Source organism: Narcine bancroftii, chromosome 9 (genome assembly GCF_036971445.1).
Source record: "Narcine bancroftii isolate sNarBan1 chromosome 9, sNarBan1.hap1, whole genome shotgun sequence".
Lineage (NCBI taxonomy): Eukaryota > Metazoa > Chordata > Chondrichthyes > Torpediniformes > Narcinidae > Narcine > Narcine bancroftii.
In genome coordinates, this window is record NC_091477.1 from 5,306,040 (window position 1) to 5,325,635 (window position 19,596).

At 39.1% G+C, this 19,596-nt stretch overlaps 1 protein-coding gene across 11 annotated transcripts in view; it reads left to right on the forward strand.

Annotated features, from left to right (window-relative positions):
• The window catches only part of LOC138743156 (protocadherin gamma-A11-like), a 149,493-nt gene that overhangs the window by 78,490 nt on the left and 51,407 nt on the right, over window positions 1-19,596 (forward strand). For 8 of the 11 annotated variants that reach the window (XM_069898055.1, XM_069898056.1, XM_069898063.1 and 5 more), the window contains exons 2-3: window positions 8,407-8,465; window positions 16,140-16,369. In XM_069898055.1, coding sequence (XP_069754156.1) covers window positions 8,407-8,465; window positions 16,140-16,369 — 289 coding nt within the window. Of the gene's footprint in view, window positions 1-1,024; window positions 3,606-8,406; window positions 8,466-16,139; window positions 16,370-16,483; window positions 17,714-19,596 lie in introns of those variants that run through there. The other 3 variants (XM_069898064.1, XM_069898062.1, XM_069898065.1) reach the window with 3 other exon arrangements.

Below are 19,596 nucleotides of genomic sequence, written 5' to 3' on the forward strand. Positions count from 1 at the left end.
GTTTTTTTTTGCCTTTAAATTACTCTTTTCAATCGTCTTCGGTGGCTGTTCTGGGAGGAGTTAAATGTAATTTATAATTAAGGCTTCGTCGTCTTTGAATCCAATCTAAAAACATGCAAGATGTGTTTGCCATTCTTAGTAGGGGGAAATATGTGCTTGTATAGGTGTGTGTGTGTGTGTGTGTGTGTGTGTGTGTGTGTGACACACACGTGTCTATACAAGCACACATACACACGTGTCTATGGTTTAAGTTGATTTGTCACAACATACCTTGAAGAGTGAGCAGGATTCTTCTGCGTGCAAACTAGTAGGTTATCTAAGGGTCATGTAAAGAGCATGATTTGCAGAGTATGGTATTACAATCAAAAGAAAGGTCAATTTAAGGGAAGCAACATGAAAAAATATTGCATACATCAAATAATTTTCATTAAAAACTCACTAATTTGTTTTATTGGTATTGCTTCAAGCATATGTCGCATATAAAGTGCATATTTAAGCCTGGTCATTCTATAGCTGCCGTTTTGTAACCGCATGAAGAACCATATAGCTTTGGCGCCATTGTTTTGCCGACCGATGTGAACTACGTATCTAACCCTTCCGTCCCTCGAAGCTCACAACCCTCCTTGAATTTGTTATAGAGTATTAACTTGACTATATCACACAGGTCAAATGAGAATCAAAAATGTGTTAAATGATCAAGTAAAGTATTGAGAAAAAGTTCAAGCCCTTAATTTTGGAGAATTGGGCGGGACATCACTTGTCAAGGGAACGTGCATTTATTTCACCGAAGTACATAAATAGATGGTCTTCAAGTTCTCATTCCTGAAACAGTCAAAAATTATTTAAGCGAGACATTTTAGTCTGTAAACGAATCCGATTCAAATTTAGATTGCGCAACCATAAATATTGGTTTCCCAATCCGATTCGGTGTGCTAGCTTTAAGAAATGAGGTCTCCTGCGATTGGCTGAAGGCGAATGTAGCGCCACTGGCCAATCAGAAGCTGAAGGGTGAATGGAGATCCTGACGGCGCCTTTCCTTGCCTCTCCGCCATCACATCTGATCGGATACAATATGAAATTGGGTAGCGAGCAGCATGACGTTGAATGGGAATCGTGATTTCAGAAGATTTTGGAATGTTTGAGCTGAAGAAAATCTCGGAGATTTCTCACAACTACAGGTCCTTGATAATGGAGCTGCTGGCCTGGGATTTTAAAACCTGAAAACCATTTTATTCCAATGGATATGTGAGCAGCGCTAGGACGTGCTGAAGGGATCGGAATGCGTGGTGCTGGAAATGGGATTGTGTAAAGTAGATTGTGTTTTGAAATGGCAACTGTTGTGTTTAGTGCTTCCCTGGGACCTGAGTTCTGGACAGATACGGTATTCGATTCCCGAGGAACTAAAGCGAGACGCCTTTGTCGGGGATATCGCCGCTGATGTGGGTTTAGATGTAGAACGGCTTTCCGCCCGAAATTTTCGCATAGTACCCAGTCCCAGGAAGCAGTATTTCTATATAAAATTAGACAAAGGACTTTTACTTGTGAACCAGGAAATTGACAGGGAACAGATCTGTGGTTCATCCCTCGGTTGCGCATTGACTTTGGAGACCGTCGTTGACGACCCTCTGAATGTCTATCATATCGAGGTGGAGATTCTGGACATAAACGACAACGCTCCCCAGTTCCCAAAGAATGAGTTCCGTTTGGAAATCTCCGAGTTGGCCGCGCCTGGAGCCCGCTTCCCTTTGGAGCCTGGTTATGATCCGGATGTCGGCACGAACTCGCTGCAGACCTACCGATTGGCTGCAAGCCCATATTTCGAGCTGGAAGTGCAGTCTCACCGTGGGGAGAGTAAGCTCCCGCTTCTCGTGATGGAGAGGGCTCCGGACAGAGAGCATCAGTCCACTCTGCAGTTGCTGTTGACGGCTCTTGACGGAGGCATCCCTCAACGCTCGGGCACAGCACAGATTATTATCCGCATACTCGATGTTAATGATAATGTCCCTACTTTTAGTCAGACGCTGTACAGAGCCCGGTTGTTGGAAAACGTGCCTACAGGAACATTAGTGATCAAAGTTCAAGCTACTGACCTGGATGAAGGTTCCAATGGAGAGATAGTATATTCCTTTGGTAGCCACGCTTCTACTAGAGCGCGGGAATTGTTCAGCCTCGACCCTAGAAGCGGGGAGATCCGAGTAAAACAAGCTCTAGATTTTGAAAGGGAAACAGAGTTGGAGATCAGTGTACAAGCTGAGGACAAGGGGCACCCTTCTGTACCTGCGTATTGCGATGTGCTTGTTGAAATCGTGGATGTGAACGATAACGCGCCGGAGATGGCAGTGACCTCTTTGTCCAATTCAGTCGCCGAAGATGTTCCGCCGGGAACTGTGGTGGCTTTAATCAGTGTCACCGATTCAGACACTGGAGAGAATGGAGAAACCCACTGTCAAATTCCAAAGGGCCTTCCTTTTAAATTAGATTCGACATTTAAGAACTACTACCGAATGCTCACTAAAGATGTACTCGACCGAGAAGCGGTGGCTCAGTATGGCATCACCATGAGCTGCAGAGATGCAGGGTTGCCCGCGCTTACCACCAACAAAACCATCCAGCTTAAGATCTCCGACGTCAACGACAATCCTCCACGGTTCTCGCAGACCTTGTACACTGCCTATGTGACTGAAAACAATGTCGTTGGCAGTTCCATCTATTCGGTACCAGCTTCAGATGCAGATATAAACCATAATTCCAAACTGATTTATTCTATTCTTAAGACTCAGGCGGGCGGTTCTCTAGTATCTGGTTACGTATCCATAAATTCAAATAGCGGCATAATAACCGCTGAGCATTCTTTTGACTACGAAGAGCTGAAAAAGTTTCAAATCGAGGTCCAAGCAACAGACGCCGGAGAGGTCCCAATGAGTGCCAATGTATCTATTAATGTGATCATCTTGGATCAGAACGACAACGCCCCTGTGATTCTATCCCCAAGTCCAGAGTACGGTTCGACAGCGCTGGAGACGTTATCAAGATCAGCGGAGCCAGGTTATCTGGTGACCAAAGTATCTGCTCTGGATGGAGATTCGGGGCAGAACGCAAGACTTACTTATGAGCTGTCCCAGGTTCCTGACCCTGGTCTTTTTACTATTGCGCCTGACACAGGAGAGATCTGGACAATCCGTCGGGTTGTTAATGAAGATGCAACCAAACAAAGTTTGATAGTTGTGGTCAAGGATAATGGGATCCCGCCACTCAAGGCCACAATTAATATAATGTTAACACTTGAAGGAAGTGACACAGAAATTCTCTCTGAATTGAGTAGCATCGGTGAAGATCTCGGATTCCCTTCGGACATCAGCCTTTATTTGGTCATTGCTCTCGGAACGATCTCGTCTGTTTTCCTCGTAATTTTAGTTATCCTGGCTGTTAAGGTCCATAGAAGCAGGAACATTTTTTACCATAGCAGCTGCGCTTTGGACACGTGTTGCACGAGTTCAACACATTCCCTGAATGGAATACAAAAAGCCAGTGTAAACCTTCAGATCCCCCCGAATTATGTTGAAGTCTTTGGCCGTGATCATCTGTCCCAGGATTGTTTTTACGAGGTATGTTCCTCACCGGACATATTTCTCAAGATCCAAAATCCAACCACAAAGGGCAATCGTGTCCCCGTGGCATTAATGTGACAAAAAAAACCCCTCAAACTTCAAATGATGTAAATGATAGAACCTCTGTATCCAAGAAGGTGAGGCGGACCGAGCATAACAGCCTCTAGAATCCTTGCAATTGTGCGTATAAAAGTAATTCGTGTGAACGAAAATTTCCTTAGATTTTCTGCGGGCAGTTCCACGAGTGAAAGCTGTTGTTGCCATGTTTAGTTTAACAAAGATGCAAATATAATTCATTTTGTATTCTTAAGCTGTATGCTTAAATGAACCAGTCAACTGTTTTTTTTTCCTCCCGTCAGTTCACTTCACGTAACATGATGCGTAGTTATCAAGAGTAATGATGGAACAGAAGTATTTGTATGGAACCGTTTCAATAGTTATCGAGGAGAACTTCTGAGTGCATCAATTTTGACAACATTAAATATGCTTGGAAATATATGTCAATCCTGTCCATTAACAGTTCCACTCTTGAATTAGAACCATGGAACTATAGAACATCACAGCAGTGAAACAGGCCCTTCAGCCCTCTTTCAGACTGTGCCAAATTTATTTCTGCCTAGTCCCACTAACTTGCACCATTGCCCTCCGAATCCGTTCCATCCACTTACCTGTCCCAATTCTTCTTAAACGTTAAAAATTAACCTGCATTCACCCCTTCAGCTGGAAGCTTGTTCCACACTCCTGCCACTCTGTGTGAAGAAATTCCCCCTAAACTTTTCCCCTTTCACCCTCAACCCATGTCCTCTGGGTGTATCTCACCTACCCTCAGTGGGAAAAGTCTGCCTACACTTGAAATAATAATTGGAGTTTATTTAAATAATAAGGTCATTGAATGATCAAATTAAATCTACAACCTTTGTTAATCTCTCAAAGTGGATGAAACAGCTGAGGTGCACTAAAGCCAAGGTTACTGAAGTAGCTGGCTTGCACTATAAAGTACTTCCATGAAATACAACATACATAAGAGTGTAAGTTAAGGGGAGTGTTATATAAAGCACCAATGGTGTGTGTTTCTTGCAATTTTGTGCATAGGGATTCACGGATATTTGGCTGTCAAAAACTACTTTTTTTCTAAATATCATACCATGTGTATGTTTATAGTTATTGTGTTGGTTCTGGAGCATACTAAACTAAAGCGAGACAAATTTGGGTTTTCCATGAAACAAATATATATTTCCGAAGTAGTAAGGCATAATATTTTGGTATGCCTCATTATAAAAGGTAACTTGGAGCATTGTGTGCAGTTCTGGTCACCACATGGTAGGAAGGATGTGGTTGTGTGGGAAACAATTCAGAGAGCTTCACCAGGATGTCGCCTGGATTAGAGGATTTCAGTAGTGAGGAAATCTAGGATGGCTATGTTCCTGGAGCAAACTGGGTTGAGGGATGATGTGATGGAGGCATATAAAATTACAAGTGGCATAGATAGGGTAAATGGTCAAAAATCTTTTTCATGGTTGGAATATCAAATATAAGAGGTCATAAACTGAGAAGATTTATTTTTTACAGAAGGCTTATTATTTGGAATGTGCTGCTAGAGAAAATGATAGATTCATAAATACTCAGAGACATTCCAACAGGTACTTGAATGGGCAAGGCACAGAAGGACACAAATATAAAGCAGACAAATAAGATTATTGAATATAGCCAAATGTCATATTCTTGCAGTTGATTAAAGGACCTCTTCCTGTGCTGCACCATGTCTCTTCAATTTAAATGTTGATGGACAATTTGCAGCTTAGCATTGTCTGATCACATATGAAACTAAGGAATTTACCAGGCAACCAATTTGGTTAATAGAGTCCTGCTTCCAAATAAAACCAATATAGAGACCCACAACAGCATGAAATCTATACTTGTTCCAGAAATCAACATTTGTTTCCTATGGGAAGAACACAGAAAAGAAGATGGACTGTCAGTGAATGAGCAATGGGATCATAGACTGAATTCATCTAATATATATTTGTGCATGTATGTCTGTTTTTTGTCTGTTCTCCATGCAAGTCAATATGGGGCATTCTAGATATGTCCAAGGACGTTCAGTAGGGGTAACATTTGAATGTCATGACAACATTGAATTTAATGCTTAAGGCCATATGAAGTTCAAAAGTATTTTTGACCAGCTTGCACGGATTTGCATTACTGTTTATCATAATTGTGGTAAAACTTAATGCTGAATGTCATTACCACATTGAATTTAACCTTTAAGTTCATATGAAGTTCACCAGGGACACCTCAATTAGTTAGAGTGCTGTGCACCAATGTACATTCAGAATAAAAAAACAAATGTCCAAACCTTCAATATGAGCCCAAAAAGCGAAGCAACATTGGCGGAAGCTCTTCACAAGCCTGTAGAGTTGGACAAAGGAGAAAGCAAGAGACAGTAGAGGATCATCAGTCTCGCCCCTCACTGTTGATGCTTCCAGACATGCGAGGAGCAGGCAGCAGGAAACAGAACAGCAGTGATACACCCATCTCAGTGCTCAGGCCTCCAGACAAACAAGGAGCAGGCAGCAGGAAACAGGAAAAAAATATATTTATACAGAATTACCATGAAGATTTTGGGGTATTTTATTTCAAACATGTAGTCAACAACTGAGTGTTTTATTTCCAAGGCAATGCTGGGTATCCTGCTAGTCTGTGATATAACTCCAAATACCAATTTATTTCTTATCCCAAATCCTCAACACTTTTTCAGCAAAAACCTGTCATTTTAGGCTAATAATTATTGAAATATCAATTGCCATTTTTAATAGTGTTCCAAATTTCTAATAGCGTTAAATTCTTTTCCAATGTCACTTAAACCAATATGATAATCTTTAAATTATATCTTCTCCAACAGTCTTTTTAGGTCTAACTTTCATGAAGTCACCCATATTCTTTTAACTTTAATCCAGGGAATTATGTCCTTCTTAATGATTTTTTCTCTTTAATTTAACAATCAGATATCCAAATATCATTCTGCCATATCTATGTTGTTCTCCCTCAAACAGGTGTTTATCTTTTCTAAGATGTAATACCCATGACTGCTCACATTACTTCAAATGTGGCCTTACTTGGGTGTAATGTAGTGGTATAACCATATCTCCCTCCATGCTTGCTTTCTAGATACGAAGTCCTCAGTTTCATTAATCTTTTTATTATTTTCTGTAATCCTACAAATTTTTAAGATTTATGTTTGTCGATCTACTAGGTTCTTTGAACACTGCTCTTTCTAGATTCATGCATTAACTGTGAGGAATACATTGCTGCATTACCAAAGTTAGATAATGCAGCAATTAAAACTGGTCTTTTAAATATGATAGTGTGAGATCTTATAAATATTATCTTGTGAGATTCACCCTTCTCTTGCTTTCAATGCATTAGGTTGAAGGACGGGATGTCTCGTACATTCTGGTGTGAATATATCCACTAACTTTTGATTTCTTTGTCCTGTAAGCAATATATTTTTAATCAAAGCCCTGCAATTTTCTACATCAGGGATTTTTCTGGATGCTATCCAATGCTAAATCATTCCCTGAGGTCATATACAAAATCTTTGCAGTAATGAGTTTTGCTTTTAAGTGCTTCTAATATAATATAATGTAAGTTCAGAAAATGTATCCTTTGCCTCAACTGCAGTGGTGGATAAATATTGCCGATGTAACTCTAACCCACTGTCAATATTCTCACAAAATCCCATTACATGTTTAGATTCATAGGCAAGAGTAACTTAGAAATATTCTGCTGTAAAATAACTACATCATATATTACAACCCCAATCTATTTAGTTATTGAAGATCAATGCACATCACACGAACCTATCCAAGACACTGGATATTAACCCAATGGCTTACTTTGAATTCTTAAGATATAAAGGGCTTTTCAAAAAGGATCTGGTTAAAACTGGTAATATAAATCATGGGAATTTCTGATCTGGCTTCAGATGTTATTGTTCTGTAAATAAATACCAACGAAATCATTATTTTCTCCATTATGTCTGGACCTTAATTATTTTAAATATTTTTGTCAGATCCCTCCTTATCTTTGTCCAAGGAGGACAACCTCTCCTTCGCCTACCCATCCACTTGCAAAAGCCTGTTGACATTGGAATCAGTAACAATTACTCTAATTTTGCCTGGTAAAAGGAAACATAAAATAAATTTGGAATATGGGAGGCATACAGATTTAAGAAGAGCATGCAACAAGTGATTATAATCTTGATAGATTGGTTAAAATAAGCATTTATGATCATTGAGGAGCCACAAACAACCGTAAATAAAACTTGTCATGCAAATCACTTAGACCAAGTTCCCATATGTAGTATTTTGAGCATTTTTACTGTCAATGGTTGAGGCAATAGTATTCACAATGTCCCAGGTGTGTCAATAAAAGGAAAATGGTGGGTACAAATCATCAAAAATATACTTTTTCATTGGGTTAATATCCAGTGTCTTGGATAGGTTCGTGTGATGTGCATTGATCTGAAAATGCTTCAATAACTAAATAGATTGGGGTTGTAATATATGATGTAGTTATTTTACATTGTCTTTGGTCCTAACAGATATTGTTCTATATATTTAACTTCAAGCAGTGTATCATCTTTATATATTTTTATATAAGCATTCATGATAATAAAAAAATCAGTCCTCGCAGTTACCTTCAAAGGCACATCTTTAATGGTGCCCAATGGATTGATACATTAAAGTTTAAATAAAGTATCATTCATTTTAACCTGTGCTTTCTTTTTGTTTTGTAGGTGAAACAACCAAACACTGACTGGCATTTCGCTCAGACTCACAGAGCTGAGCTACACAGGTACTGGTGAATTTATTTATCTGTTGCATCACCCATTGGAAATGTGACGTTCATAGATATTGCCTGTGATTCATAATAACAATGGCCCATGTTAAATATTCCAGAATGTCTTGTCTTTGAGGCACTTGGTAAACTGTTGAACTCTTCAAATATTTGGCTGCTTTCTTAAACACTTAGGAACATGACTACCCTTCGACAGTGGACAGCAGCCTTTTCATTTGTTTTCAGGACGTAGTTATTCAAGGCAAGATCAACATTATTTGTACATTGTTAATTACTCTTGAACTAAATGACATGTCAGGCTATTTTCGAGGATATTTGAAGTCATTGCTGTGTGTCTTGAGTTATTTATAGGCAGGCTTCCTTCCATAAAAGATTATGAATGAGCAACCTGCATTTTTGGGAACAGTCAAGATACATTTTCTTTCAATTACTCTTTCAGGAAGATAATTCAAACCTCCCAGGTACAATTGTGAATTTGAATTAATTTCATTTGATTATGAGTGGCCTATGGAGTTATTGAAGAGTAATGAGTCCAGTCTGCACAATTATACCAGTCAGTTAAACTGAGCAGAAATGGGTCAAGTGTCCCTGTTTGTCATGTTAAGTGAAGTCTATGTCATATGATTGCACCAGTACAACCCCAATGAAATGGTATTCTCTGGTCCTCGGTATAAAACTTGCAGAATCAAACCAGACATAACACACATACAAAGAAATAATGCAAATGCAGGACAAATATTACATCTCTACAAATAAATAAATATTGTTTCATCAATATAAGAGTGTGAGCAGTTCCTTTGGTCGTTCACCATTCTCATTGCCCATGTGAAAAAGCTGTTCCTCAGCCTGGTGGTGCTGGCTCTGATCCTCCTCTATCTCTTTCCCCATGGTAGCGCTGAAACATGCTGTGTGCAGGATGGAAGGGGTCCACAAGGATTTTTCACACCCTCTTCAGAAAACGATCCTGGTAGATCACATCAGTGGTTGGGGGAGGGGGTAAAACTCCAGTGATATTCTCTGCCACTCTTATGGTCCAGTAGATTGACCTCCAATCTATTTATCTGCAGCAAACTGTGCTAGTTGGTTCATTTTAGTTAATATAGTGACATAATTACTACAAAAGGCCTTCACATTCCTAGTTTAGAGAGTCAGGGGGAAAATGCAATGTAGACTATTACCCTTTACGTCCTGCTAGACATTATGTGGACATCAAATTAAAATAACATTTTGAAAGATCCGTTTTATGACCACAATGGAGAAGAGTATTCAGAACAGTATTTGGAACTTAGAATCTCCACATTAGGAGCACATGGAATTCCCACAGCTATGACACAGAAGGAGCAAGCCACTTCACAACGTGTCCTGGTAAACCTGTCCCATCCAACATTATCCTGATAAACAATCTCTGAACATGCAACACTGGAGTGGAAACAAGTTATTGCCAATGTAATAACCAAATAAGGGTCCTGTAGATTGGATCTATGATATAAAGGCATGAGTTCAAATCCCACTACAATAGCAAGAGAGCACAAATTTAATGCATCTAAAAATGTTTTAAAAACTATTATATTGTCATAATAGCCCATTTGGTTTTCTAAACCTAATATCAATAATTCTGTAATAGAGGAAGTGGAGAGCACCAAGTTCTTCTGAGTTCACTTAACTAGTGACCTATAGTGGACACTCAATATCTCCTCACTCATTGGAAGGGGCAACAGTGACTGGACTTCCTGAGAAGACTGAAGTGGCCAAGGCCACCAGCCTGCATTATGTCAACCTTCTGTAGGAGCTCTATTGAGAGTATCCTGGCTGGCTACATCACAGTGTGGGTAGAGCTGCTGCCGAGAAATGGATTGGAAGTCAATCCACAGGATCATGTGAGTGGCAGAGAGGATCACTGGAGTCTCTCCCCCCCCCCCTTGATTCACATGATCTACCAGGATTGTTGTCTGAAGGGCATGCAAAATCATTGAGAACCCCTTCCACCCTGCACATAGTATCTTTCAGCTGTTCCTGTTGGGGAAAAGATACAGGAGGATCAGAGCCAGCACCACCAGGGTGAGGAACAGGTAGTGAAAATGCTGAACAACCAAAGGAAATGCTCCCATTAACAATCTGAGACTCTCATATTCATGAAGCAATATTTATTTATTTATTTGTGTAGATTATATCCTCATCCTGCATATTTATTGTTTGCCTGTATGTGAATTATGTCTGGTTGTATGTCTGCATTTTGCAATGAGGGTCAGAGAATGCCATTTCACCAGGTTGTGCTTGTACAATAAACTTTTGACTTGACTAGTGGGGATCGTCTGATTTTCTTACCTCACTGCGAAGTGACTCTGGCCTCCCTCAATTGAAAAAGACAAGGTTGGTTGTCTGAAATTGTGGAGTTTGGTAGTGATTCCAGGGGGTTGCAATGTGTGTAGATAGAGAATGAGGTGTTATTTCTTGACATGACATTGGGCTTTCTTTAAATAGTGTATGTGCCTGAAGAGACAGAGGTCAAAATGGGAGCTTCCCATCTTCTTCATTGGTCTAGCAATGTGTTAGTCAGTTCTCCAACATCTATACCTTGTATAAGAATTTTAAAAATTGCATAACATTAAATCTGAGGACCAATTGATGCTAAGAATTGACTGCCAGGTTAGATAATGGAGCAATAAACTTGAGCATATTTCAAAATCACTTAAATGGAACAACCAGGAAGATTAAACAACATGAGATATTTTAGGGTAACTGAGGATTTACAATACAGATTACTTCATTGATAATATCTCTCAAATTTTAACATAAAACTACCATAAACAATACCAAGCAAACTGTCTGCAGCATTAACAAACTAAATGTGCAGTTTGGTTTCTTTTTATGTATTTGCTTCATAATTTTTTTCACATTATCTCTTTTGCAAATTAGCTTAACTTCAGCTTGCTGCCATGCATTTTTTTTCACAGACTTTGCAAATTGGTTTGCATAATAGTACCCTGATGGATCCAACATATGGGTGACTGTACTCATTCTGATCTCAATATGGAATGCTGATTCCACATTCTTTTCCATTTCACCTTCCTCTCATGCTTTGGGTATCAAAAGAACCTAACAAAATTAAGTGCATTGGCATGGACTTAATTTTGCTAGGTTGAGTCTGAATGAAGCATTGATGCTTTATGCAAGCTGGAGTAAACTTGGAATATTTATTGAAATCTGTGTGTTTTAAACATTAAATAAGTGTCTGTGTGCATCACTTATGTCAGAATATTCTTTGGTAGAAAGCAGATGTTTTCAATTGCCTTGCAATTTAATAAATGTAGACTGCCAAGTGTTAAGGGTTAGGACAGGAAAGGAACATTTCCTGGTCCTCAAGGCAGAGCAATAAATGATAATCGTTCAAATAGAGACCACACACATACAAGTTAAAATGTATTGATACACCAAGTTACTATGGAGTGGTGCGAAAAATGCACACCTTCATTTTCATTGCATAAATATTTAGTATTTTTGCTTTTATCCTGAGTGCAATCCAGAAACGAGCTTTTGAGAAAATACACTGCACATCAATCTGCCTCTCGAGAAAAGGAAATGGTTTCAGGAACATACAAATCAATTCACATGTAATTTCAATTGCACCTTTCAATATTTTAAATTTTACAGTTTTGTTTTTCAAATAAGTTACTTCTTCTTGTTATCTCCCTAGAAAGTACATGATTCTTAGGAAAATAAAATCACATTTTTAAAAATTTTAATTGATATTTTGACAACTTCATTTGGGGCTCCAAATCATACACATTTCCCCAAAGATAAAGCTCAGGTGTTAATGGTAAAACATATTTTTATGATTTGTTCCAAAAACTTGCCCACATCTTTCCAAAATGATGTCATCTTGGTACATGACCAAGTAGAATGTATAAACGTATCAATTTCTGTACCACATCTAATACATAAATTTGGATTAAATTTATTTAATTTATGTGGCATTAAATATAATTGATGAATACATTTATAATTAACTAATCTATAGTGAACATTAATTATATCCATCATAATGTCCCAACAAATGTCAGACAAGCAAAATGATCAATATTAGTACCCAAATCTGATACCCACCTTTCAAATCTGGTTTTGGAGATTCCTCCTGAAGTAGAAGATACAATTTAGGAATAAGTTTCTTTGTAATTCCCTCATGAATCACAATCTCCCATCCAGTAATATGCAGCAAAATTAATTCTGGGCCCAATATGTCCCTTAAAAAAGATCTCAGATGAAGATAGCAGAAGATCGTATTTTGTGAAATCCTAAATTTCTTTTTAATTTGATCAAACAACATAAATACCCTTTGCTCACAACAGTCTCACAAATATTTAATCCTGTATTTGTGGTGTCCAGGAAATGTATAGCAATTACATGTAAATCTGAATCCTGTCTTAAAATTGAATGTTGGAAGAGGGAGATGCAAAATTGTATTCCTTAGAAAAGGTAACATAATATTAGAAATGGGTATGATACATACTTAAAAATATGGAAACCATATTTAGATATTATGAGTATGGAGATGTAATGTTTTCTCTTCTACACCCCACAACCACATACCTTTTTTTAAAAAGTCTTAATGGTTGAACCTTATCATGTTGGTTTAATTCTACTATTTTAACACTATCCTGTCTTTCTTTTTGGGAAGGTGGTGGTGGTGGTGGTGGGGTGGGGGGGGGGGGTGGGGGGGATGGATAGTTATCATTCTAGTTTTGCACATATATCTTTTTTATTTTACACATTTTTCTCCATCTTGACTATAATGTACAGTACAATCATTTATTTTTATTCTATATTGATCATTTAAAGTATTGTTTGGATACGATTCTATATTATATTGTACTCTATACATAACTATAAGTAAAATTTAAAAAAATAATAACAGGTCCTTTCTGCCCACCATACCTATCTGCATAATCCATTGACTTGCATTAGGTCCTTTTTGCTGTCTCCTTTATCAATAAGCTTGTTCAAATATATACATCTCCAACACTTCTTCTGACACATTATTCCATATTCCCACTGCACTCCTTGGAAAAAAAAACCCTGTGGACCCCTTTAGTTTTTTCCTTCTCAAAAGTATGCCCTCTAATTTTATAATCTATTGAGTGTAGGGAAAAAAAAGACTGACTACCTACCCTATCTATGCATTTTATAGTTTTATCAACTCCAATGGAGTTATTCCTCCTCTCTAATGAGAATAAAATCATCTTAACCAATCTTTCCTTATTAATACAACCCTTGTGAATCTCTTTTACACTCTCTCCATCAATTCCTTTACAATGGTACATGGTACAAACACTTTAATTGCTGACTAAGCAATGTTTTCAACACCAACACCACAATGTCCTAACTCTTATACTTCCTGTGTCATTAACTGTATATTGTGTTTTTAAACATTCTGGGCATTACTGAAACAAATATTTCTGCATAGTTTCCAATCACTCCTGAAACTTGCCTTGGCACTTTATGGCATGATTTATACATCATTCTATGGCATTCATTCCATTGGACCATTCAAGGAAATTTGTGCTTAACTCTACTGGAAGCACCTGTTGTTCGAATAACAGAGTCTTACTAGCATAGAATCAAACTTGCCACATAAGTTCTCCAGTTATCCTTGTCATTAGGCCAGCTACAAAGTAAACTGTAACACCTACAACACTCCCCTATCCTAACTCTTAATCTCCAAGCAGTCTTCCCAACCCCATGGAAAACCCAGATGCTTATATCCCAAATCCAAATGGTTGTTTGGACCCCAATTCCCCATTTCAACAATAATCCCTAATAAACAATGCCTATGTACACCTCCAATTTCCTTCAAACAATGCTCATCTAATTCCTCCCTTCACCACCCCTCACCCTTCAGCAGCTACCATTCCCATACCCCACCTAAGTATAATCTGCTTCTTGCATCCTTTCAGGAAATCAATTCTCAAACATATTAGTAAAACACAAAAGTCTACAGTTATCATGGTTGAAGTAAAACATGATGCTGGAGAAACACAGCAGGTCAAACAGTGTCCATTCTGTAGCAAAGATAAAGATACAAATGAAGGGTTTAAGCCCAAAACATTGATATTTATCTTATAAAGTACACTGTTTGACCATCTGAGTTTCTCCAGCATTGTGTTTTTATTCAAACATATTCATGAACTAATTGTTGTAAAAACATTGAGTTCTTTGGGTAATTATATTAATAATCCCTTCCCCAGAAATTAAATCACCTTATCCTCATGCACTCTTACATTATTAATCGGAGTGCTTCTTGTGGACAATTCATACTGGTCTGATACCCTGCATGGACCCTTTCTCTTATACATGAAGAACCTAAAACAGCCATTTGTATGGAGTAATAAATAACATGACAAGTTGAAGAGCTTGTTTAAAGAGTTTAGCAGCAATTTCAGGAAGGAAGGTGAGTTAGAGAGTTAAAGGTTTATCTTAGGATTTTTTAAATATTCCTATTATATTTGAGTTGCTGGCAAGACCAGCATTTAGGTCCCGTCTATAATTGCCCCGAGGAAGCTGATGTTAAGTTCGTATGTCTCCACAGTCCTTCCTGTGAAGGTAATTTGATACAGATGGCTCAAACAAGATATCATAGATTTGGAACATTGGAACACACCTTGTCTAAGACTACCATCATGCCAGTTTACACTAATCCCACTTGCCTGACCATGGCTTTCTAATTCAAGCACCCATCAAAGTTACTCTAAAATGTTCCTACTGTTCCTGACTTTATTGCCTCCTCTGGCAATACTCCAGATACCAACTTCAATGTGAAAGAACTATACCCACCAGATGTTTTTTCATCCTCCTTCTTCTCCCCTTAAACCCATGTCCTCTAGTTTTAGTCACACCTAACATGGGAAACAGCCATTTGTTGTGTCCCCTATATAAGCCTTATAATTTTATACACCTCCATCATGTCACGTTTCACTTTCCAGCAATCCAGAGAAAATAGACCCAGCCTATTCGATCTCTCCAACCCAGATAACATCCTTGTGAATCTTTTCTGCACTCTCAAGCTTAATCACATCCTTCCTATAGTGTGGTTACTGGAACTGCACCCAATAACTGTAGCCTGGTTAGAGAGCCAATAAGTGTGTTGTTTTGTCCAGGATGATTTTCTTCAATACATATACCAGCTGCATTCATCCAATTGAAACGAAGAGTACATCACCATGCTCCTGATTTGTGCAAATGGTCAAAAGCTTTTAGAAGTGCCAGAAACCGAGTCTCTCACCATTGGTAATAGATTAACTAGACTGGTCTAGTTATAGTTCCTCATCAATGGTGATGTCTGGGATATGGTCAGTGAAGAATTCAACAAGAGGAGTGTTGTTATATCAAAAACAAGATGGTGGCGCATTGGGAAAAATTGCTTGGGACTTCCAGTGTTGGTGCACAGGATAGGTGCTGTAAGGTGATAAGCCCATCAGGTTTAGGAGGAAAGCCAGGACAAATTGGGAAGAATTTTTTTTTCCTGAAAATATTTCAAGATATAAGCAGAGAGGGTAAGGTGAATTCATCTTAGAAGATTATACTTATGGCTTGGATCGGCCTAGATGCTGGTCAGTTTATCCCTGATTTTAATGCATTGCTAAATGTATTAATTGACCATGCTTCTTGTTTCTGCAGTTCCCAGTATCTGGAAGAGGAAGGTGTGCAACGTGAAATACAATGTGAAGTCCAGCGCGAGGTCCAGCGTGAAGCTCCAAGTGAAGTACAATGTGAGGTGCCACATATCATTCAGCGTGATGTACCGCGTGACGTACCACGTGACGTGCCGCGTGATGTGCCGCGCACTGCTGAAAAAGATCCTGGTGGTCCAAGAAAACCATTGTGTGCAAGACCTCCAGCCATCCCGGGTTAGTGTTGGATAAATGGCTTGTTACCATGCGGTATGCTTACATTTGAAAAGTTAAAAATTTATGTGTGTTGGAGAGTAACCGTCCAAACAATGACCTTCCTTCTCTTCACAGCTGTAGCTCAAAAGCAGGGCCGTTGAAGAACTAGGATGGGCTCTTAGAATGTGGAGATATGAAAAAATATTTGATTTACTAAGGGAATGAACAATGCTGAGTCGGTTTAAAACCATTATTGTGAAAATGATTTACTCCTCCATCTTAGACGCTGTACGAAAATGTCTGAAATGAATAATTGACAAAGAACACTTGTGTTGGTTTGAGAGGAAACTCAAAAAGAACTGTTATTTTGGACAAATGAGCAGAAAATAGGAATCCCTAGAATGTTAATTTTTAAGGTATTTTTTGCCATGTTAATCCTTGTGGAGTGAGAAGGATTTTTCTGCAAACAGTAGAAAAGCACAATTTACAGAGAATAGAGTTACAATGAAAGAAAGATCGATTAGTACCAGGGAGGGCAAGATGATAATACTGTTGTGGGGAAAAAACAGTCTTTAAGCGTTAGGTGCATACTTTCAAACTTGTAAGGCTACCCCCTCAGTGGGAGTTTTCCATATGTTGATTGCCTTTCCTCAGCAATAGGACATGTAGATAGAGTCCTGGGAGAAGAGAGAAGTTTGTGTGATGTTCTGGGCTGCATTCATTACCTTCTGCAAATGTATTGTCCCATACACTTCAGACAAATTGTGTTGCAAACAACTTAAAGAAAATAGGGTTCATAATGAAGAAACAAGAAGACTCTTGCCATCTCTGTGCTTAGATATCAATGTATCTAAATCTTACTGAGTAACTTGGAATTCTTTGACATGCTAGTATCATAGTCCATGAAAGTTATAGTCATGGGGCAAATGTAGGTCAATGAGGTTAGCAATTTCAAAGTATCCAATCAAATTCCGGTGTTTTCCTGCATTGGTTAATAGAGTAGAAATCAACAATTTTTTTTTTTTAATTACAAATATCCCTCACGATTATATATTATAATGATGCATCAGAAGCAAAGATGTCCTCCTAAACAAAGCAGATTGTGACCCAAATGTCAAATAGTGTTTTCTGGCAATTGTCCGAAAAACATTCGCACTTTTACTCAGGATTCATCATCTGGATTTGTGGATTGTGAAAAGGATATGTACTGCAAGGTAATTCAACTAATAGAGCCAAGGGAGAAAAATAAATAATATGGGAAACAAAAGAAAAATTATTCAATATTTACAGTGGCAAATTAGGCAGTTGCTGGAAATCTTAAATGAAGACAGAAAATGGTAGGAATCCTTAAAAGGAGAGGATATATCTATGGAGAGAAATCATTATTGTTTCATTGATGAAGCAGAACTCTTTTTTTCCTCCCTATTTGCTGTGTTGTCTTAGTTTTTTTTTGTTATTTTTAATATGGTCCAGATTAGCATAGCGGTTAGTGCAACGCTGTTACATCATCAGCGGCCAGTGTTAGAATCTAGCGCTGTTTGTAAGGAGTTTGCATATTCTCCCCATGTCTACATGTGCTTCTTAGGAGCCATCAGATTTCTTTCTTCCCCCTTCTAAAGTAAAGGTATCAGGGTTGTAGGTCAATTAGGTGTAAGTGGGCAGCACAGGCCCGTGGGCTGAAAGGGCCTGTTACCCTGCTCATTGTCTAAATTAACATTTTAAATTTAAGGAAAATATTTATTTCCTTCTGAATTAATTGAATTAATTTTCAGATCTGGAGTGGTTATTCATCAATAATTATAACTTCTTCTTTCTTTGGCTTGGCTTCGCGGACGAAGATTTATGGAGGGGGTAAAAGTCCACGTCAGCTGCAGGCTCGTTTGTGGCTGACAAGTCCGATGCGGGACAGGCAGACACGGTTGCAGCGGCTGCAGGGGAAAATTGGTTGGTTGGGGTTGGGTGTTGGGTTTTTCCTCCTTTGCCTTTTGTCAGTGAGGTGGGCTCTGCGGTCTTCTTCAAAGGAGGTTGCTGCCCGCCAAACTGTGAGGCGCCAAGATGCACGGTTTGAGGCGATATCAGCCCACTGGCGGTGGTCAATGTGGCAGGCACCAAGAGATTTCTTTAGGCAGTCCTTGTACCTTTTCTTTGGTGCACCTCTGTCACGGTGGCCAATGGAGAGCTCGCCATATAACACGATCTTGGGAAGGCGATGGTCCTCCATTCTGGAGACGTGACCCATCCAGCGCAGCTGGATCTTCAGCAGCGTGGACTCGATGCTGTCGACCTCTGCCATCTCGAGTACTTCGACGTTAGGGATGAAAGCGCTCCAATGGATGTTGAGGATGGAGCGGAGACAACGCTGGTGGAAGCGTTCTAGGAGCCGTAGGTGGTGCCGGTAGAGGACCCATGATTCGGAGCCGAACAGGAGTGTGGGTATGACAACGGCTCTGTATACGCTTATCTTTGTGAGGTTTTTCAGTTGGTTGTTTTTCCAGACTCTTTTGTGTAGTCTTCCAAAGGCGCTATTTGCCTTGGCGAGTCTGTTGTCTATCTCATTGTCGATCCTTGCATCTGATGAAATGGAGCAGCCGAGATAGGTAAACTGGTTGACCGTTTTGAGTTTTGTGTGCCCGATGGAGATGTTGGGGGGCTGGTAGTCATGGTGGGGAGCTGGCTGATGGAGGACCTCAGTTTTCTTCAGGCTGACTTCCAGGCCAAACATTTTGGCAGTTTCCGCAAAGCAGGACGTCAAGCGCTGAAGAGCTGGCTCTGAATGGGCAACTAAAGCGACATCGTCTGCAAAGAGTAGTTCACGGACAAGTTTCTCTTGTGTCTTGGTGTGAGCTTGCAGGCGCCTCAGATTGAAGAGACTGCCATCCGTGCGGTACCGGATGTAAACAGCGTCTTACTACACCATTAAAGCTCATTAAAGTCTGAATGCAATGGCCCAATTTTTTTTAGCTGCTTTCAGAATACATAGTTGGCAAATTCCTAAATTTATGGCATTACAGCCATTTGAGTTCCAGGTCTATCTGTATGAATGCCATAGAATACCCTAAAGAGGAGTATTATATCTCAGGAGGTATAATACTTTATGTTTAGCTGCACATAATTTGGTGCAGGAGGTTGCTGTCTGTTTTATCCTGTCAATATCAGGAAGTTTTAATAATATTGTGGTAAAAGGCAAGGCAATTTGTTCTTTCCTCCCTGGAACTACAAATACTTAATGTCTTCATCTCAATCTCTTC